This window comes from Lepisosteus platostomus, chromosome 5 (genome assembly GCF_059453375.1).
Source record: "Lepisosteus platostomus isolate fLepPlt1 chromosome 5, fLepPlt1.hap1, whole genome shotgun sequence".
NCBI classification, from domain to species: domain Eukaryota; kingdom Metazoa; phylum Chordata; class Actinopteri; order Semionotiformes; family Lepisosteidae; genus Lepisosteus; species Lepisosteus platostomus.
Genome location: NC_142615.1, coordinates 15,164,887 through 15,187,045, shown reverse-complemented (window position 1 = coordinate 15,187,045; position 22,159 = coordinate 15,164,887). Strand labels below are relative to the sequence as shown.

Here is a 22,159-nt window from a genome sequence, read left to right as displayed (position 1 = left end):
ATGGATAGTGGTGTACCCTGCTAGTCCAATAAGGGACACACACACAGAGAAGAACATGCAGACTCCACCCCGACAGCACTCTGGGTCTGGACTTGAACCCTGCAGTGCGAGGCAGCCAAGGAAAACCACTGAGCCCCAGAGCCGTCCCCCAGGTACTCCATATAAATCGAATAAGGAGTCTCAGAGGCTCCTTAACACAATTCTAGCTCCTTAATCTGAAGCACTGGACAATAATGAGACAGGCCAATTTCTATTTTTATTTACTCAAAAATAAAATAAAAGGCAAACTGGAGCTAAATCTCTTCCTACAAAGTGGATGTCCAAAAGCGAACAGAGTTTTAAAAATGCATTGCCATCGAGGACTACAACACCAGTAAAAACATTCGCCACATAATTACACTGTAATCAGAAACACTGCGGTTTCAATGTGAAACATACATCTTTCAGCTCAAACGTGTTCTTGCTCTGTGGTGTTGTCATTGGAAGCTTATTAATATTCATGCCCAGCATTCATGTTCCGCGCACCTGAAGTGTGTTGCCATCTTTAACAGCTTAATAATAAAAATTAATAATGATCCCTTACACTTATATAGCGCTTTTTCTGGACACTCCACTCAAAGCGCTTTACAGGTTAATGGGGATCCCCTCCACCACCACCAGTGTGCAGCCCCATCTGGATGATGCTCCAGTCTGTTCCTCACACACCAGGCTCTCAGTAGGGAGGAGAGCAGAGGGATGAAGCAAGTTCAGAGTTGGGGATAATTAGGAAGCCGTGACTGGTAAAGACCAGGGGGGAAATTTGGCCAGGACACCTGGGTAACACCCCTACTCTTTTCGAGAAACGCCCTGGGATTGTTAATGACCACAGAGAGTCAGGGCCTCGGTTTTACGATTTATCCGAAGGACAGCGCCTGTTTACAGTCTAGTGTCCCTGTCACTATACTGGGGCATTAGAACCCACACAGACCGCAGGATGAGCGCCCCCTGCTGGCCACACTAACACCTCTCCCAGCAGTATCTCAGCTTTCCCAGGAGGTCTCCCATCCAAGTACTGACCAGGCTCACACTGCTGGGTGTCTGTGGGTTGCCAGTTGCGAGTTGCAGGGTGATATGGCTACTGGCTAGCCAGCCTATGTACTTTAAAAATCTGTGGCCAGCATAGGAATCGTACTCTGTTGGGAACCCTGAGTAAAGCCCTTAACCCCAACTGCTCCAGGGGCGCCATATAAATGGCTGACCCTGTGCTCTGACCCCAAGCTTCTCTCTCCCTGTCTGTGTGTCTGTGTGTCTCATGGAGAGAAAGCTGGGGTCTGCGAAAAGACGAATTCCTAATGCAAGAAATTGTAAAAGGCCAATAAAGTGATCTTATCTATGTGAAGACAGTGGTAAAAATGGCACACAGAACAGCTTCCTCTGGTGCAAGACGACTACAGCCCCTGCTGCCATCACACACAGAAGCACCAGAGTCACCACGACATGCAGTCTGGAATCCAGGGGGTCAGAGTTTAGACATGTTGCAGAATCTGTTATAGAGACAAGACAAGATTCAGACGTTAACTGGTGCATAACAAAAAGAATGTGACTGGTGCCTTAAGTTCTGTTATTACCCCAGTGTGTGATACAGTATAAAACACACTGATCCGCTCCAGTCTCACCCCAGTGTGTGATACAGTATAATACACACTGATCTGCTCCAGTCTCACCCCAGTGTGTGACACAGTATAATACACACTGATCTGCTCCAGACTCACCCCAGTGTGTGACACAGTATAATACACACTGATCTGCTCCAGACTCACCCCAGTGTGTGATACAGTATAATACACACTGATCTGCTCCAGTCTCACCCCAGTGTGTGATACAGTATAATACACACTGATCTGCTCCAGACTCACCCCAGTGTGTGATACAGTATAAAACACACTGATCCGCTCCAGTCTCACCCCAGTGTGTGATACAGTATAATACACACTGATCTGCTCCAGTCTCACCCCAGTGTGTGATACAGTATAATACACACTGATCCGTTCCAGACTCACCCCAGTGTGTGATACAGTATAATACACACTGATCCGCTCCAGTCTCACCCCAGTATGTGATACAGTATAATACAAACTGATCTGCTCCAGACTCACCCCAGTGTGTGATACAGTATAATACACACTGATCTGCTCCAGGCTCACCCCAGTGTGTGATACAGTATAATACACACTGATCTGCTCCAGACTCACCCCAGTGTGTGATACAGTATAATACACACTGATCTGCTCCAGACTCACCCCAGTGTGTGATACAGTATAATACACACTGATCTGCTCCAGTCTCACCCCAGTGTGTGATACAGTATAATACACACTGATCTGCTCCAGACTCTTACCCCAGCTCAGTGTGACGCTGTAGTTGGAGCTGTGATGAGTGACAGTACACTTGTATTCCTCAATCTCACTCTCTCTGATCTCCACACTCTTCCTCAGCTGATAGGTGGCATCTCCGTTGGGTCTGAGCCCACTGGACCACACCTCGTCTCCCTCGGTCTCTCCAGCCCTGGACAGACTGACCTCTATGACTCCAGGACTGAAGCCAGTGACCAGACAGGACAGAGAACAGTTCTGCGTGTCTCCCCGATGCTTGGAAGAGACAAACACCTGAGGAGAGACTGAGATAAAAAATGGTTCATAAAGACACTCGAGTACATTAACACCGCACCGAGAGAGAGAGGGGTTCATACAGACACACTGACTGGAAACTCCAGGACACTAACACTGCACTGAGAGAGAGAAAGGGGTTCATACAGACACACTGACTGGACACTCCAGTACATTAAAACTGCACTGAGAGAGAGGGGTTAATACAGACACACTGACTGGACACTCCAGTACATGAACACTGCACTGAGAGAGAGGGGTTCATAGAGACACACTGACTGGACACTCCAGTACATTAACACTGCACTGAGAGAGAGAGAGGGGTTAATACAGACACACTGACTGGACACTCCAGTACATTAACACTGCACTGAGAGAGAGAGGGGTTCATACAGACACACTGACTGGACACTCCAGTACATTAACACAGCACTGAGAGAGAGAAAGGGGTTCATACAGACACACTGACTGGACACTCCAGTACATTAAAACTGCACTGAGAGAGAGGGGTTAATACAGACACACTGACTGGACACTCCAGTACATGAACACTGCACTGAGAGAGAGGGGTTCATAGAGACACACTGACTGGACACTCCAGTACATTAACACTGCACTGAGAGAGAGAGGGGTTCATACAGACACACTGACTGGACACTCCAGTACATTAACACAGCACTGAGAGAGAGAAAGGGGTTCATACAGACACACTGACTGGACACTCCAGTACATTAAAACTGCACTGAGAGAGAGGGGTTAATACAGACACACTGACTGGACACTCCAGTACATGAACACTGCACTGAGAGAGAGGGGTTCATAGAGACACACTGACTGGACACTCCAGTACATTAACACTGCACTGAGAGAGAGAGAGGGGTTAATACAGACACACTGACTGGACACTCCAGTACATTAACACTGCACTGAGAGAGAGAGAGGGGTTCATACAGACACACTGACTGGACACTCCAGTACCTTAACACTGCACTGAGAGACAGAGGGGTTAATACAGACACACTGACTGGACACTCCAGTACATTAATACTGCACTGGGAGTGTTCTCTGTCTCACCTGTGTGGTTTTTGTCTATTTCTCTGAACTCCAGGAATCTCTTCAGTGTTTCCATACAGGCAATCTCTAGGAAGGCTCTGATATACTGGTTTTTAACCCTGTTCTGGTTCCAGCCCCTCTGACTGTCCTCTGCCTCCAGGGAACTTGCTCTCCAGGTCATGTTGTCCACCTCAAAGGACAGGAAGTCTTGTCCATTGAAGCCGTAGTGATCAAACAGAGCCACACTCCCATCATCCCCCAGTCTACAGCCTCGCCACCTCTGGAGCACATCTGAAGAGAGAGACTGAGGACACTAACACACACAGAGACTAACAGTACAGACAAATTCCCATCATCCCCCAGATCACAGCACATCTGAAGAGAGAGAGAGACCGAGGACACTGACAGACACAGAGACAGAGGACAGTGACACACACACACACAGAGGACAGAGGACAGAGTGAAGGGCTGACTGACCTTTCCCCATGTTGCTCCTCTTCCTCAGGATTCCCTGCAGCCTCTCCCTGTTCTCCATCTCCTCGTGCTCGTAGTTGACATCTCTGAGGCCGGCAGCTCTGCTGGGCCAGTGGCGGGTGCGAGTCTCTCTCTGGGAGGTGCTGTCCCAGTGAGAGACCGTCTGCTGGTCCAGCACCCTGGAGATCAGGAGCTGGGAGAGGAGCCCCGCCTCCGACACTGCTGTGGAGGTGTAGACCAGCCAGTGGGAGGCCGAGGCACTCTCTGTGTGCGGGGGAGCAAAAAGAGAACAGCACTGTTTCCTTAGCACTTGAGTGCGGACCTCTTAATTTCAATTCAATTTATTTTGATATAGCACCTTTCACGACAGGTTGCCCCAAGACGCTTAACAATGCAAGTGACCATACATTTGTGTGAACACAGAACAGAAGATCAGAAGACAACCTTTGCCCTTTGCCCTTTGGGCATGCTAACATTATATAATTTAAAAAAAAGGAAATAAATGAATGAGGGTATTAATCCATCCATCATGTCTTCTGTGTGTCAGTACTCCATGCAGATCTCTGTAGAGCAGCAAACTCCTCCTAAATGATAGCTATATCCAGACAGATAGCGCCCATCTAAGACACTGAAGAGATAAAGTTCCTTTCACATGCTGGCCACACACTTCTGAGACGAGGAATGGGCCTGGCGCTCCTGTTCTCAAAGGGAGAATTTTTTTTTTTATTGGGGCGATCCGAACTTTTCTTGAGAGCTGGCTGACAAATGTGTCGTGGTCATTTCAGACAGACGGTCAGGCAATCAGACACACACCTACTTGCAGGCAGACAGTCAGACAGAGTCAGACAGACTCTCGCAGGCAGGCAGACAGTCAGACAGACTCTCGCAGGCAGGCAGACAGTCAGACAGACTCTCGCAGGCAGGCAGACAGTCAGACACTTGCAGGCAGGCAGACAGTCAGACAATCAGACACACACCTACAGTACTTGCAGGCAGTCAGTCAGTCTATCAGACAGACTCTCGCAGGCAGACAGTCAGACAGACTCTCGCAGGCAGACAGTCAGACAGACACTTGCAGGCAGGCAGTCAGACAGACAATCAGACACACACCTACAGTACTTGCAGGCAGTCAGTCAGTCTATCAGACACTCTTGCAGGCAGTCAGACAGACTCTCGCAGGCAGACAGTCAAGACAGACACTTGCAGGCACACAGTCAGACAATCAGACACACACCTACAGTACTTGCAGGCAGTCAGTCAGTCTATCAGACAGACACAGGCAGGCAGTCAGACAGATAGAGTCAGACTGACACTTGCAGGCGGACAGTCAGACAGGCTCTCGCAGGCAGACAGTCAGACAGGCTCTCGCAGGCAGACAGTCATACAGGCTCTCGCAGGCAGACAGTCAGACAGGCTCTCGCAGGCAGACAGTCAATCAGACATAGTACTTTCAGGCAGTTAGTCAGTTTATCAGACAGACACAGGCAGGCAGTCAGACAGATAGAGTCAGACTGACACAGACAGTCAGACTATCAAACACACACCTAAAGTACTCGCAGGCAGTCAGTCAGTCTATCAGAAAAATACATGCAGGCAGTCAGACAGATAAGAGTCAGAAAGACACTTGCAGGCAGACAGTCAGACAGACACACACCTACAGTACTTGCAGGCAGACAGTCAGAGAGTCTATCAGACAGACACAGGCAGGAGGACAGAGAGGAAAGCTGGCAAACAGGCAAGACTGATGAGGCTGAGGTACTCACTGGTAAGGCACAGGGCAGACAGCACAGCCAGACACGACAGCAGGCTCCTCATCGCAAAGGGACATCAGATCACGCTGTGTCAGACCCCAGTGTCTTTCACACAGCATGCAGCAATTTCAAACAGGAGGACATTTAAAACATATATGTTTAATACTATTTAAAAATATGTTTAATATTTTTTATAAACAATCACAAAACAACAGATTCAATCCTTCCTGCCCCCCCCCCATCCCCACCTAAAACAACCACCCAGTCCTGAAAAAAGAGAAGAAAAAAATTAATCAAAAAACCCATCCAAACCGTCCATCCATTTTCAAACAGCTTAATCCAGGACAGGGTCACAGGGGGGAGCTGGAGTCTATCCCAGCAAGCAACAGGCACGAGGCAGGGTTCACCCTGGACAGGACACACACACACACACACACACACACACACTTATTGTGTCTTTGGATTGTGGGAGGAAATTGGAGCACCCGGAGGAAACCCCCACAAACACAGGGAAAACATGCAAACATGCACCCCAGGTTCAGAACTGATCCCAGGGCAGGAATAATAACCACTGTGCCTCCCCAAGACATATATACCTTTAATATGTATGGAAAGATATATATAGAAAGACATGTAAATATCACTTCTCGAACCTCTCCCACACAAAACACATCATCGCCCCCAGACCTGCAGGCATTTGTTTTTCTACAAAGTTTCCTGTAAGGTCGTGTGGAAAGTTTTGTTATTTCTGATACGAAATAGAAGTGAAACTCTCCAGACAGAAGTTGCTTCGACAGCAGGATGAGTCAGGCGTCCCTGAAGTCCGCCTAATGCGTCAGAAACTGGTGCGAGTGTATGCTTTGGCTCATTGTCTTTCTTTTATTCGGTTAGGCAGTTTAAAGTATTTTTAAGTTAGAGAGAGCTCTCGGCTTCCGTCTCTGGACAGGTTTATGATGATGATACACGCGTTTCCTTGTTCTCTGACTGGCTGTGCGGCAGCCATGTGACGAGGAAATGGGAGAGAGCAGGAAGAGAATGAAAGAGAGAGAGAGAGACAATACACACAACCCTAAACAGACAATACACATTAGCCGAATATTTGACCTAGATAAGAAACAGCAAAAAGAAACAGACCCTGATGAAGTACAGACTCAGTGACCACAGCCTGGCCATAGAAACTGGGTGACACAGGCAGACCTGGCTGCACAGAGAGGACAGGCTCAGTGACCACACCCTGGACACAGGCAGACCTGTCTGTCCAGAGAGGACAGGCTCAGTGACCACAGTCTGGACACACACACTGGACACAGGCAGACCTGGCTGTCCAGAGAGGACAGGCTCAGTGACCACAGCCTGGACTCACACACTGGACACAGGCAGACCTGGCTGTCCAGAGAGGACAGGCTCAGTGACCACACACTGGACATACACACTGGACACAGGCAGACCTGTCTGTCCAGAGAGGACAGGCTCAGTGACCACAGTCTGGACACACACACTGGACACAGGCAGACCTGCCTGCCCAGACAGGACAGGCTCAGTGACCACAGCCTGGACACACACACTGGACACAGGCAGACCTGGCTGCCCAGAGAAGACAGGCTGTGCTCCCACTGCCAGCGGGGAGAAATAGAGACAGAGGTGCACTTCCTACTGCACTGTGACAGATAGTCTGGGATTAGAGAAACATTCTTCCCTAAATTCAGAAATCTAATCCCAGAGTTCTCACACCTGCCAGAATCACTTCGGGTCCCAATCCTACTGGGAGAGGGAGGAGGGAACTGAGTTGAACTGGCAGCCCAGTATGTGATCTCGTGTCACAGCCTGAGGAACAGTGAGCCTGTCTCCCAATAATGCTCAATGTGTTTACAGTATATGTCAATATTTTATGATATGTCTTTGTTGTAAATGTCTGTAGATTTTATTTTACTTTTATTTTCTGTTTTGTTTCATGTGAATTTAATTATTTTTATTTGCTTTGGCAACACTGATTGTACCCGTCGGTCATGCTAATAAAGCCCCTTGAATTGAATTGAGAGAAAGAGATGGACGGTGGAAATGTCACAGTTAAACTGCCAGAAGAGAATAACCGTCTCCGTCCCGTCCCTCTCCTTGCAGGCGGAGTGTTTAGTCACCGCCGACCTCACGAACCCTACAGTAGTTAGTGAACAGGGCACTAGATATGGAGCTCCAGTCTGGACTAAGCGCGGAGAGGACGGCGGTTCACTCACCCGTTGGGCGGCCCGGACCCGGCTTCCCCGTCTCGGGTTTGACAGCCTGTCTCCTGCGGAGCCGGAGTGGACTGGCGACGCCAGGCAGCAGTTTAATCGGAGGGGGGAATTAAACAGGGAGTGACTCATAATCATATGAGATCTGTTTCGTCTCAGGCTGACTAACTGTTTTTTTCCGTTAGGGAAATTCATATTACAGGAAAATGTAAATTAACTAGGTAAGGCGTTTAAACATCTTTGAACCTCGCTGTTATCTAAACCATCTTCTTCGTTTCTGTTTTGAGTTTGCGTTTCTTTGTTGCCTTTTCTTCACCCAAGGGCGGGGTGGATAATCCATTTTTGGGGGGGCTGAGCTCGTGTGTAGCGTAATAAAAGTGTGAAGATGCCCAGGCCAAAGGCGAGGAGAGCTTGGGAACCCCCCGAAACCCAGCGCTGGAAAACTTGTCCGTCTCCACTAGGTATAGAACGACGCGATCTTTACACGTCATTCACAGGCGTCACGTTACTCGGGCAACGGAGGTACGCTTATCCTCAGTGGGCAAGTTGATGTACGTGCTTTCAGTAAAGCTGGAAAAGATACTCAGACAAGTTTATTTATCAGCTGCATATATTAACAAAGTTATTTTAGATGGATTTGCAGAACTATATCTCTAAGCATTTAAGTGCCAATGTTAGATTCAAGGCGTTTGATATCATGTTATACTGTGCAAGTTGTAATATCGAAGTTGAATATTTACATTTGATCTGTTAGTAAAACTTTCGCATTTACAAACCAAAATGGTCCATTGATACCCCCTCCTTTAACGCTTATAAGGTGGAAATGCAATATTACTTAAACTGCATTATGAAATAACAAGGTTAAAAAAAACAATAGGTGTATGTAAAACTGATTAATAATAACCTCTAGCTGCGTATTGCTTCGTGTGCGTGTATTTTTTTCGTTCACATATTTTTTTGATACCTTTCCTCCCTTTGTTTGTATTATTTGATGTTGAACTACAGTTTGAAAAGAAAAACTCGCTGCCTCATTTTTCCGGGTTTTCATGGGTTTATGACAGAACGTCTGAGCGTCTCATGGGTCGCTTGGAGGTGTTGTGTTACAATGCGGAAAAAAAGCTTGGAGACACCCAGATGTCGCTCCTAGGCTCCCCGAGACGCCTGCCAGGGATCTTTGCTGGCGGCACCCCAAAATCACAGGGGAGGTGGTGGTCAGGGGGTTGCTAGACAGCAGCGGGGCAGCCAGCTGATCAAACCCCCGTTTCGATCCCCTGTGTTCGGGGGGAGTCCCGAAGATATAGCGGACATCCCCGTCACAGCCGCTGAAACAACAGGGAAAGGCCCTTGAATAGGAAACTGGGCGCACACACACACACACACACACACACACACACACACACACACACACACACACACACACACACACACACACACACACACACACACCCTGGACAGGACACAAGTCCATCACAGGACACAAACACACACCCAGGACAGGACACCAGTCCATCATAGGACACACACAAACACACACACACACACACACCCTGGACAGGACACCAGTCCTTCACAAGACACAAACACACACCCAGGACAGGACACCAGTCCATCATAGGACACACACAAACACACACTCACACACCCACACACCTTGGACAGGACACCAGTCCATCACAGGACACACACACAGAGACACACACACCCTGGACAGGACACCAGTCCCTCACAGGACACACAGACACACACACTCACACACCCTGGACAGGACACCAGTCCATCACAGGACACACAGACACTCTCACACACACCCTGGACAGGACACCAGTCCATCACAGGACACACACACCAGTCCCAGTTTTTCTGGTAGCCAGTTCACCCACCAGCATGTCTTTGAACTGGGGAAGGAAACCAGAGCTCCTGGAAGAAACTCCCGCAAACACAGGAGGAACATGCAAACTCCACACAGACAGCACCTCGGGTCTGGAATTAGAACCCCCAGCACTGCGCCACCATGCTGCCCACCCTCCCCCACCGGAATTTAATGAAGATAAGTGAGTCAGTCAGGGGGCTGTCAGTGGGGTGTGAGGTGGGGTGTGAGGTGGGGTGAGGTGGATAGTGAGTCACAGGGCAGGGAAATGAGGGTGAACAGGTGAAAGGGAAAGAGTGGGAAAGAGTGAGAAAGAGTTTGTCACAAAGGCAAAACAGCCAGCCTGCGGTGAGAGGGTCTCTGAGAGGGGAGACAAGTATTCATGCAGAACATCCTCTTCACCATTAGAGCTTAATCTAATCCAATCCAAGAGTCCCCTGTCTCTCACCTGTGTCCGCTTGTTCAGACTGTATCCTATCATGGACAGCAGGCACGCAGCCAGGACAGCGATCCCAGAGGCCAGAGCTAACCCATGCCGCCAGGACGGCCCATCTCCAGCACTACAGAGTCCTGCAATAACAGCACCGACACACTGCCTAAGGAACAGAACACTGCAGACACACCCTGACCCCTGCAGAAGAGTACAGTACAATATACTGGAGCTTCTTAGTGTCTCACAGTGTGTGATATAGTATAATACACACTGATCTCCTCCAGACTCACCCCAGTGTGTGATACAGTATAATACACACTGATCTGCTCCAGTTTCACCCCAGTGTGTGATATACTATAATACACAATGATCTGCTCCAGACTCACCCCAGTGTGTGATACAGTATAATACACACTGATCTGCTCCAGACTCACCCCAGTGTGTGATATAGTATAATACACACTGATCTGCTCCAGTCTCACCCCAGTATGTGATACAGTATAATACACACTGATCTGCTCCAGACTCACCCCAGTGTGTGATACAGTATAATACACACTGATCTGCTCCAGACTCACCCCAGTGTGTGATACAGTATAATACACACTGATCTGCTCCAGTCTCACCCCAGTGTGTGATATACTTTAATACACAATGATCTGCTCCAGACTCACCCCAGTGTGTGATATACTATAATATACAATGATCTGCTCCAGACTCACCCCAGTGTGTGATACAGTATAATACACACTGATCTGCTCCAGACTCACCCCAGTGTGTGATACAGTATAATACACACTGATCTGCTCCAGACTCACCCCAGTGTGTGATACAGTATAATACATACTGATCTGCTCCAGTCTCACCCCAGTGTGTGATACAGTATAATACACACCGATCTGCTCCAGACTCACCCCAGTGTGTGATACAGTGTAATACACACCGATCTGCTCCAGACTCACCCCAGTGTGTGATACAGTATAATACACACCGATCTGCTCCAGACTCACCCCAGTGTGTGATACAGTATAATACACACTGATCTGCTCCAGACTCTTACCCCAGGTCAGTGTGATGCTGTAGTTGGAGCTGTGATGAGTGACAGTACACTTGTATTCCTCAATCTCACTCTCTCTGATCTCCACACTCTTCCTCAGCTGATAGGTGGCGTCTCCATTGGGTCTGAGCCCACTGGACCACATGTCCTGTCCCTCGGTCTCTCCAGCCCTGGACAGACTGACCTCTATGACTCCAGGACTGAAGCCAGTGACCAGACAGGACAGAGAACAGTTCTGTGTGTCTCCCTGACGCTTGGAAGAGACAAACACCTGAGGAGAGGCTGAGAAGGAGACCGGAAGCAATGTTAACACATTGAGAATTAGTGTGGACACTGTGCAAGGTGAGGCGACATCGCTCCACAGACAACATCTTGTGTGGCTCCTTTCTGTAAACCTTTACAACCACAACATGTCATTATTAGACAATTATACAAATCAAACACATTTTCTCTTTGTCTGTTCCTCAGGCTGGGACAGGAGGTCACACACTGTCTTATTATTATTACTGACAGACAGGCTCACTGTTCCTCAGGCTGGGACAGGAGATAACACACTGGATTATTATTATTGAGAGACAGGCTCACTGTTCCTCAGGCTGGGACAGGAGATCACATACTGTATTATTATTATTGAGAGACAGGCTCACTGTCTGTTCCTCAGGCTGGGACAGGAGATCACACACTGTATTATTATTATTGAGACACAGGCTCACTGTCTGTTCCTCAGGCTGGGACAGGAGATCACACACTGTATTATTATTATTGAGAGACAGGCTCACTGTCTGTGTCTCAGGCTGGGACAGGAGATCCCACACTGTATTATTATTATTGAGAAACAGGCTCACTGTCTGTTCCTCAGGCTGGGACAGGAGATCACACACTGTATTATTATTATTGAGAGACAGGCTCACTGTCCGTTTCTCAGGCTGGGACAGGAGATCACACACTATTATTATTATTGAGAGACAGGCTCACTGTCTGTTCCTCAGGCTGGGACAGGAGATCACACACTGTATTGTTATTATTGAGAGACAGGCTCACACTCTTTTCCTCACACTAGGACTGGAGTACTACAGACACGTCCTGTTCACACAGAATCACACAGGATTCACATTCACACACAAGCCAGTTTCCCATAAGCCAATTTACCCACCAGGGAGGAAACCCACACAAACATGAGGTGAACATGCAAACTCCACACAGACAGCACCCCAGAAACTGCACTGTGCCACCCACTCCTCTGCACATGGGGGATGTTTTTACAAAACTCCTTGTGCAGAGCTTCTAGGGGCATTTGTCTCCTATTGTATCTGATATCTCTCTGTCTCACCTGTGTGGTTCTTGTCTATTTCTCTGAACTCCAGGAATCTCTTCAGTGTTTCCATACAGTATATCTCTAGGAAGGCTCTGATATACTGGTTTTTAACCCTGTTCTGGTTCCAGTCCCTCTGACTGTCCTCTGCCTCCAGGGAACTTGCTCTCCAGGCCATGTTGTCCACCTCAAAGGACAGGAAGTCTTGTCCATTGAAGCCATACTGATCAAACAGAGACACACTCCCATCATCCTGCAGTCTATAGCCTCGCCACCTCTGGAGCACATCTGGAGAGAGAGACCGAGGACACTGACACACACACACAGAGACAGAGACAGAGGACAGTGCGGAGGACTGACTGACCTTTCCCCATGTTGCTCCTCTTCCTCAGGATTCCCTGCAGCCTCTCCCTGTTCTCCATCTCTTCGTGCTCGTAGTCGACATCTCTGAGGCCGGCAGCTCTGCTGGGCCAGTGGTGGGTGCGAGTCTCTCTCTGGGAGGTGCTGTCCCAGTGAGAGACCGTCTGCTGGTCCAGCACCCTGGAGATCAGGAGCTGGGAGAGGAGCCCTGCCTCCGACACTGCTGTGGAGCTGTAGACCAGCGAGTGGGAGGCCGAGGCGCTCTCTGTGTGCAGGGGAGTGAAAGGAAAAGCTGTGATGCAGAAAGAGACCACCAGCGCCCAGATTCCTGCTGTTACTGAAAATCAGACCCGGCCGGGTTCGAGCGCAGCTCCGGGGTGGGAGCTGGGAGAATTCCAGGTGGCTACTGGGACATTCAGGATTCATCCCTCCGCTCCCAGTTATTGAAGCTGCTGCTCAGGAAGATCTTAAATCCCTGCTGTGGGTGGTGGAGACTCTCCGCTAATGACATCCAGCCATCGAACAGCGCTCTCCAGTACAGGGTCATAATGGAGCTGGAGCCTATCCCAGCATAACACAGGCACAAGGCCAGATACACCCTGAACAGGACACCAGTCCATCACAGGACACACACACACACACACTCTGGACAGGATACCAGTGCATCACAGGACACACACACACACCCTGGACAGGACACTAGTCCATCACAGAACACACACACACACACTCACACACCCTGGACAGGAGACTAGTTCATCACAGGACACACACACTCACACACCTGGACAGGACCCTAGTCCATCACAGAAAACACACACACCCTGGACAGGACACCAGTCCATCACAGGACACACACACTCACACACCCATGACCCAGAAGATACCCCATCAGAGCTGCTCCAGTGTCGACACTCACCTTCTCCGACAGACGGCATCAGAAAGACTCCCAACATGATGAAGAAACTCCACATTGGAGAAATGGGCTGAGAAACAAAAAAACAAAAAACAATATTGAGCTGGATTAGAATGTAATATGGCCCTGATTATCATATAATCTGAATTGGATCTGGATGTAAACTGAATGGGATTAGAATATAATCTAAACTGGTTTGGGATTCATCCAAAGTGAATTAAGATACACCGTGAACTGGGTGAGGATGATGTACCGTACGGACTATAAACTGACATCAGGATGTGATTTGATGTTGAACAGGTTTAATATCCAACGCCTGACTGAACATTTTGTTTAGAGGGGAGCCCCCGTCCAGCCAGGGGGTCTCAGTAGGAGTCACACACAGAAACACACAGACCCTGGACAGGACACCAGTCTTTCACAGGACACACACACACAACCTGGACAGGACACTAGTCCATCACAGGACACACACACACAACCTGGACAGGACACCAGTCCATCACAGGACACACACACACACACACGCGCGCGTGGGCGTTTTCCTTAAAATGAAACGAAAAATGAAATGAAAAATGAAATTTCAGAGCTACTGTATGATTGATTCCTAGGAAACCGAACCTCTTTCTCAGAAGAGATGGTAAAGTTTTAATAATTCCTGTAGCTCAACAGTCAACCAGCCAGCAAACAAATTCACTGCAGTGAAATTACGACTGTTACTTCAATTCAATACATTTGTATATAGCGCCTTTCACAACAAAGTTGCCCCAAGGCGCTTAACAATGCAATTGACGATACTTTTTTACTCGCGAAGATGGAAGACCGTTTGGCCCACTAGTTACGATTCCCTGCTGCTCTCGGTGGCCTGTTACACGATCCCAGGTGCGAGTCTCCTGTCCGGAGAACAACTTCTTTCCACGCACAAACCTCGAGCCCTTTCCACGTCAAATAAGACGAAAAAATCCACGCGGAATCTTTTTCTTTGCCAACTCGCTGCTTTAGGTGTCGGTCACGATGGCTTCTAAAAGACAGCGACACGCCGGCCACCAGCACGTGTCCTTCCCGCTCCCCACGCGTGGGGAAAAAAACCGGCAGTCTTACCTGCCAGGTCCTCGTCCCGCGATCGCCTCTCACAGACTGAAAGTGAAAATCGCAGATACTGACGAGACCTAACGACGCTTTTCGATCATCAGTTAGGAACACACTGGTGTGTTATTTTTACCGCATCCTGTTCAATTCAAATTGAAAGAGCCCAACGGCTGAATTTCGCTGCTGTCAAGCAAGTTACAGACCATTTGCACTTATTCACAGTAAAAAAAAACACCCTTACACCCTGACGGCATGTCTGTTTGGGGAAGAGAGACACAGCTTCTGAAATCACTGCCAGTGTCCATCTGTTGCGTCCACAAGTGCAGAAACCCCTGAAAGATCATCAGTGACCGTTCCCACCAGCTGCTAATTGTCGAAGATGCAGCAAATCTAAACCGTCACACCCGAGGCTATTAGTTCTCTTATCGCCACGATACATGTCTGCTTTGATTGGTGAAGGACGATCACCGCTTTGAAGAACAGTTGTAAAATAGTAGAGATTACATCATCTTGCGTGGGTGTGTGCAGATGGTGAGATGCGTGTCGTGAAATCACCTTTTAATTTGATCGAAAAAATCGGTCGGGATCGGTCATTTCGGGGAATTCGGTCTTCTCCATAACGTGGCGTTTTATGGCGTTTCGTACGCAAAACCATCTTCTCCTCTGGCTCTTTTCCGGAATCGCTTCAGAGCTTTCTGTCTGTTTTCACACAGATTTTGCGTCTGTGCGTTTTATAACCGTTGTTTGAGCGACCCACGCCAAATTCCCACCCCTCCCCGGGCTGCTTCTTGCGATAAAATTCACTTCGACAGCAACGGAAAAAAAAAAACAACAACCCCAAAACCCAAACAACTTTATCCGAGAGGCTCAGCTGCCCAGAGCTCCGTGTCTCTCCGTGTCTGTGAGGAATGAAGTTCATCCTCCGTGTCCAAGGAACAGAGAGAGGTCCTCTACAGACACTCGCTCACCAGGAGCCCGCGGCGCCCCCGGGACACGTGTGTCGTCGAGGAGACTCAGCAGCACGTGTTCTGGAGCTGCCCCTTCGCCAAAGCAGTTTGGGGGCAGAATGGACAACACTATTCAACTGCTGAGAGTGGGAGCGGTGCTCAGTCACCAGCACATCCTGCTGGGGGCTGGCACCCACCGGACTGGAGAAGGGGACACAGGACCTGCGGGAGCTTCTGCTGTCCCTCACAAAACAAGAACTGTGGAAGGGGAGGAACACTCTCATCCGGCACAACATAAAGTTCTCTCTGAACTGGCTTCATCCCTCTGCTCTCCTCCCCACTGGGAGCTTCTGTATGCTGAGCGGGCTGGAGCATCATCCAGGTGGGGGCTGCACACTGGGGGGCTGGAGGGGATCTCCATTAACCTGTAAAGTGCCTGGATTCCGCCCGATGTCCTTTATCGTAGCCTCGCCTCTGTCCCGAGCTCATTCTCGAGCGGGTCGTTGAAAGAGACGCAAAAAAAAACACGCAATAAGTTCAATTAAAAGGACTCCCCTCAGCACGAACAGTTAACAATCAGACTCGTGGGAGATTTCCAGTCATTCTTTGCTGATGAATCAGACTGCAGCCCGCGCAGTGATGACAAATATTCGTGATTAGGATACACGTACTATATTCAAGAGAGAAATCTCAAGCCATCCGTCTCATGCGCTACGAGACCGCGGACTGTAAGGACCCGAGCTCTGTAAAAACTCTTTCGCACCGGCAAATTGATTTCGGCGGTAATGAGATACTTGTGTGAAGTGCGATTCGAGCTACAGAGCCGTAGGAGAGAATTAAAAGAGTACAAGAGTAAAAGTGCACATTCACGGTTATTTCCCTGACACGCTTTTTCTTATCTTGATTCAAGAAATTGTTCAAAGAATTTATCACCACTCATTTCTGCATTAGTCTGTACAGCGATAAAGTCCTGACAGTTCCCGGTATATGAACCACTGTATGTATTTGTGTGCGATACACGTAATATCGAGCACACTGCATTACCCTGTCATGCGTGTGATGAATAAACAGGGCTCTGCCCGTTAATACTCATGTTAACTAAATAAGGTCACGATGCATCAAACCCGCAGAAACCTCGAAACTGATGCACAGACATCACTTAGAAACCCCCCGTCAGGATAGTGTCCGGGCGCCTCACGCTCAATCAGCACTGCAGGCAAGGAAAGCGCTCGAGTTTATCCTGAGCCTTTTTACTGACTTTTTATTCTGCTTTGTTGTTTCCTACTCTGAGTACAGGGTTCAGGGGAGATGGTGTTTGGCATTCCATGGTTCAGAATGGAGATGCTTCTGCCAATCAGAAGGTTAACACGGAGATGGGGGATGAGAGATTTGTAGTCGGTAGGTAAAATCGTAAATTGGGTTCAATCCAGTCCTGCCTCGATCAAACATACATTTGGCTTCGTTCTGCATGTATATGAAGGGTGAAATGAGAAAGATGGGTTTTCTCTCGTGTAGTAATGCAATAGTTTCTCAAGGCTGGGATGTTGTACGGACAGCGGGCTCTTTGTCTCAGGGGTCTGATCTCACATGGCTGGAAGTCTGGAGAATGTGGATTCTGCCACACGGGGGCGCTGTGGTGGCGTGGTGCGGGACTTTCTCTTTGGCATTGAAACCTAGACCAACAGGAAGACCGGAGAGCCGTCTACGCCAGAGGAGCCAGCGATCTGGGACCCTGGAGGAAGAGAAGGATAGACATTGAAGCTCTCTGAAGTGTTGCAAAGCCATCACAACAGGAAACGGCACACCACTTAAATTAAAAAACATCCGAGAGCCAACTGTCTCAATGTTTAATGCTCAACCTGAAACGGGGGTGACGTAGCCCCTCAAAAATGCGATTATTCTAAAACGGTGCACCATTTAAGCACAGATCATTCTGTATATTAGCCTCACATTCCTCTTTTTCAGCTCAAATCTGAATCACTAGGATACACAGCAAAAGAAAAAACATTAGTTAATAAAATGAATTATTGAATACAATTTTCAAGGGTGGTTATTGAGCTATAAACATATTCGAGTACAGTGGAGAAAAAAGTCACTTATGCGTGAAACTCAGAAAAGCATTTTTTTTATTTCTTTCTCCTGTAGGAAAACCCTGAACGAGACTATCTAGGATGAGTGTTGGCCCTAATCCTGCCTTTTACTGTCATTTTCGCCCGAAGTTTACCCGATTCCGAGACACTATTTCTTACCGACATAATTGCTGTATGCATCTCTAACGATTTTCAACTTATGAAGAGAGCCGAGTCTGTTCGGAGCTCAAAGGGGTGGGTTTGAATTCATGTTTCCCTTCTCTTTTCTAATGTAGTGAAAGAACTACATTACCCAGAAGGCGTCAGAGGAGAAGGAACTACAGGACCGATTTTAAATTCAATTCAATTAAACTTTATTGTCATTAAACTTACACAGGTGCATGGTATAATGAAAAGTGTTTCTCATACGTCACTCAGGTGCAGTATATAAATAGGACAGAAGATAGGACAATAGTCAGTAACAGATTAGCAATAACAGTAACATGTAATAACATAACATAAATAACATGTAATTAAGTAATCAAAAAAACAAAACGCTGTGCAAAATTCCGCAGAAAAATATGACAGGACGAAAACAGTGCAAGGTAATTCTAGGAACAGTACAAAAAATCACTGTAATGTGATTTAAAAAATCAAGCATTGTAATGTGCACCAGAGTGATTTCACTCTGGTGCACATTACAATGCTTGGCGCCTTTTCTGTTGAATCGGTTTGACACTTTTCATCTTGAAATGTTGTGTTCTGTAAATGAGTGTATATAATAAAGCACTGGACACCTGTGTGATATGTTCGACGGCGATTATCAATGGATAATCGAAAGATCAGCGCCACGTTAAAATAACGTTACAGAACAGCAGAGCTGTCCAATCTGTTATAATGGAACAAGTAATAGGTTTATTCCATGCTGAAAAAAAGAAGAAAGAGAACACAACGTTTCGGCCGTGGAGCCTTCTTCAGGTGTGTGTTCTCTTTCTTCTTTTTTTCAGCATGGAATAAACCTATTACTTGTTCCTTTGGTGCCTACGCATGCTGACACAGCTACCCACCTGAACTACTACATTCTGTTATAATGCCTGTCAACAAGAGGTACCGCGGTGAATAGTTTTAAAACAAGAAAAGGGAAATAATTGTTTTTAGTGAAAAAAGTGATATTGCGACGATCCCTATAACAGTAATCTCTTAAAATACCACCATCTGAAGGTGTTAAACATGTCCAGTTATGACAATACCGGTCTCAATTAGTTTGAGATTGAAAGATACTGTTTTTCTAAGAATGCTTACTTTGTCAGATATAATAAGCATAGTAAATAATTATTTGTATAGTAGCGCACTAGTTACAGACATAACAGAAACAGAGTAAAACAGACGGTAAACTTCTCCCGTGTCTGCGAATTGTTATTCTTACCGCTAGATGGTAAGAGGGTTCCTCGAGTCCAGCTTTCCTCTCGTCCGATACAACACCTTGATTTCTCAGACCTTTATCTTGCATTGAAGAAAATAATGTTTCACACGCACAGAAACTCACAAAACATACAAACAATACAAGTAAACATACATTAAAAATAAACACTAAAATTACATTACAATCATGTCCCCATATATATTAATTTTACATCACTCCTATAGGATTATACACGATTACGTCTGAAGCCTGTAAATGTACTCCCCACCAACGGTGCCCCTATGATCACACATCACACCTTCATTTTTACACACAATCCGCTAATAGCACCTACCCCAATACTTAGGGTAAAACGTCTGCAATGCTGATTAAAGGTTTGAAGAGCAGTGTCCATGTACTGGATTGTTAAGATCTGGTTGGTATTTGTCAATGCTATAGACAGTGTGCTGTACGTTTCTACAGTATGTCTGGAGTGTAATTCGTGGATCATGTGGCAAATATTACTTCTCAAAGAGAAAAAAACAGCTACCTGTACACGTCCCTACTTGTTCCCCATGTTTCTTGCGTCGTTTTGGAAGCCTGTTCATAAAAACACAGCAAACAATCCATTTGATCACATTACTGTTCGCACAGGTACAATGACAACCTCGGTCTACAAATCTTGTATTGAAACTGTTCGGACATTCACTGTGGTCCCTTGGTTTGGTGACCTGAGCACACACGACACAAACAGAGCAAGGATAGTGAAGGCAGCCAGGTAGCTGCTATCACCTCATCCAGGTGGATGTTGCACACTGGTGGTGGTAGTGGGATTCCCCATTTCCTGTAAAGCGCTTTGAGTGGAGTGTCCGGAAAGGCACCGTGCAAGTGTAAGGAATTATTATAATAAAGTATTGGCATTGATGAGTTCATTTCAAAACACAATTAATGTACAAAGAACACGTTAAGGGGTAAAAGTTCCAGTTTACATCACAAAATACACAGTTTCCAGCTATGCGCACCAACATTTCAATTCAGAAGGAGGCAACAAAACTTCCGATGTGGTAAAGCGTCCTTATTTTACATTGCAGACAAGTAGGCTTGTGAAGACACCTATTTTAATCCCATAGGAATATTGCTATTAATGGTAAAAATCAAATTCAATGCACTTAAACCTAGGTTATAAACATAAACATGGTAAAAATCACTTGGGATTGTTTTTCTATTTTTCTAGCTAGCACTGATATCACCCTCTCATTGCGTTCTCTCTCTTTTAATTTTTGCTTTTTATGGTCAAAAACTGTAGGAATGGCACCTTGTTTGAACACACATTTTTGGTTCAGAATCTGAAATGATAAATGATTATGAACTGTCAGGCTTCATAATCCTTTAGACCCCAAAGCAGAGATAATTTCAGTGCCTGTCTTATCCCGAATTGACAAAAGTTGGAAACAAAACTTTTATGAGGCATGTTTTAAACCAAGGCAAATTTTGCTAAGGTATTTCTGTATACAGTATATATATTGTTAGGAAAGCGACACACACGGCCACACATGTTTTAGATAATTTAACCAGACTGCCGATTGAATGAGTCCATTTGAATTTAATTAAACATATTGTCATCAAATACTACTTGTTATCTCTGCGTGCAGATCACGTTGAAACATTTCTGTACTTATCCACTCGTACATCACAGTTCTTTAGGCAGTACAATAACTAGTGAGCTGGAAGGGCTACGTCGTGTCACAATTGGCGCAAACTCACTTTCCCCTGAGGCGAGACTGGGTTTGGCGACAAAATGGCGGCCGTGCTGTACTTCCACTTAGCCCACGGTCTTGCGCTTAATTCGGAATTTTATACAATTTTGCTGTACCATCAATTCATTTATTCATTTTTCACAAAATAACTTATTTTCTTTGACAGAGTCGTTACTTTTTGTGGACACTTTTGACCTCAGCGTGCCTTACAACACCTACGAAGTGTTAAACATTGATGCATACGATCGATATTCTTCCAAATTTCATTTCAGATATTTTCAATTTTTTTTCCATAGGTTATCAAGGTGCAAGAGAACACTTACAATTTATTACCAAATGTAGCGGTATAATTTGTTAGTAGTACAGTACATATTTTTTCAGGTGGGTAGCTGCGTCAGCATGTGTAGGCTGCAAAGGAACAAGGTTTATTCCATGCTGAAAAAAAGAAGAAAGAGAACACAACGTTTCGGCCGTGGAGCCTTCTTTAGGTGTGAGAGAGACAGGGCAGTAGGCAAAGGTAATGTAGCAGGAGAACAAAAGCAGGGAGGGAGGAGGAGTGGGAGGCGGGAGAAGGAGACAGAAGGAGAGGCCAGTCAAGAGGTGTGAAGTCAGAATAGGTATAGAGAGGTGTGAAATGAAACTTCCAATGAATGGAGAAACTTTAGTAAAATAGTAGTCTGTCGTTAAGAGAAGGGGGAAGGTGTGATCCTAGCTGCAGAATAAGTTTGGTTTCGGTAGTCTTTCTGATGTATGAGTTCGGAAAACCATCTTTAAGAACACAGACTGTGTCTTGTCTCTC

At 46.7% G+C, this 22,159-nt stretch overlaps 2 protein-coding genes and 1 long non-coding RNA gene across 5 annotated transcripts; all 3 read right to left on the bottom strand.

The window, feature by feature from the left end:
- Positions 1-237: 237 nt before the first annotated feature.
- Positions 238-8,626, bottom strand: LOC148663981 (HLA class I histocompatibility antigen, B alpha chain-like). 2 transcript variants are annotated; one of them, XM_088631455.1, is made up of 6 exons: positions 8,155-8,626; positions 5,936-6,028; positions 4,176-4,436; positions 3,720-3,989; positions 2,378-2,656; positions 238-1,523 (listed from the first exon to the last, which is right to left on the bottom strand). In XM_088631455.1, exons 2-6 carry the CDS (start codon positions 5,985-5,987, stop codon positions 1,366-1,368), a joined length of 1,020 nt encoding a protein of 339 aa, XP_088487581.1. In that variant the 5' UTR covers positions 5,988-6,028; positions 8,155-8,626; the 3' UTR covers positions 238-1,365. The 2 variants fall into 2 exon arrangements, with proteins under 2 accessions (XP_088487581.1, XP_088487583.1); XM_088631457.1 differs by lacking the exon at positions 8,155-8,626 and having other exon boundaries at positions 5,936-8,145.
- Positions 8,627-9,265: 639 nt separating this feature from the next.
- On the bottom strand, positions 9,266-14,282 carry LOC148663980 (major histocompatibility complex class I-related protein 1-like). 2 transcript variants are annotated; one of them, XM_088631452.1, is made up of 6 exons: positions 14,100-14,282; positions 13,185-13,445; positions 12,839-13,108; positions 11,512-11,790; positions 10,467-10,588; positions 9,266-9,473 (listed from the first exon to the last, which is right to left on the bottom strand). In XM_088631452.1, the coding sequence occupies exons 1-6, from the start codon at positions 14,152-14,154 to the stop codon at positions 9,465-9,467; spliced, it is 996 nt and encodes a 331-aa protein (XP_088487578.1). In that variant the 5' UTR covers positions 14,155-14,282; the 3' UTR covers positions 9,266-9,464. The 2 variants fall into 2 exon arrangements, with proteins under 2 accessions (XP_088487578.1, XP_088487577.1); XM_088631451.1 differs by lacking the exon at positions 9,266-9,473 and having other exon boundaries at positions 10,099-10,588.
- A 3,084-nt stretch (positions 14,283-17,366) lies between these two features.
- LOC148663979 (uncharacterized) lies at positions 17,367-18,489 on the bottom strand. Its single transcript, XR_015936462.1, has 2 exons — positions 18,382-18,489; positions 17,367-17,864 (listed from the first exon to the last, which is right to left on the bottom strand). It is a non-coding gene; the product is annotated as an uncharacterized LOC148663979 (long non-coding RNA).
- Positions 18,490-22,159: the final 3,670 nt, after the last annotated feature.

Coding starts and splice junctions, on each gene's coding strand:
- LOC148663981 (XM_088631455.1), bottom strand. CDS start 5,987: ATGAGGAGCCTGCTGTCGTGTCTGGCTGTGCTGTCTGCCCTGTGCCTT. Junction 3,990..4,175: donor GAGGAGCAACATGGGGAAAG/GTCAGTCAGCCC, acceptor CTCTCTCTTCAG/ATGTGCTCCAGAGGTGGCGA. Junction 1,524..2,377: donor CAGCGTCACACTGAGCTGGG/GTAAGAGTCTGG, acceptor TCTCTATAACAG/ATTCTGCAACATGTCTAAAC.
- LOC148663980 (XM_088631451.1), bottom strand. CDS start 14,154: ATGTGGAGTTTCTTCATCATGTTGGGAGTCTTTCTGATGCCGTCTGTC. Junction 13,446..14,099: donor GATGCCGTCTGTCGGAGAAG/GTGAGTGTCGAC, acceptor CCCTGCACACAG/AGAGCGCCTCGGCCTCCCAC. Junction 10,589..11,511: donor CAGCATCACACTGACCTGGG/GTAAGAGTCTGG, acceptor CTGTTATTGCAG/GACTCTGTAGTGCTGGAGAT.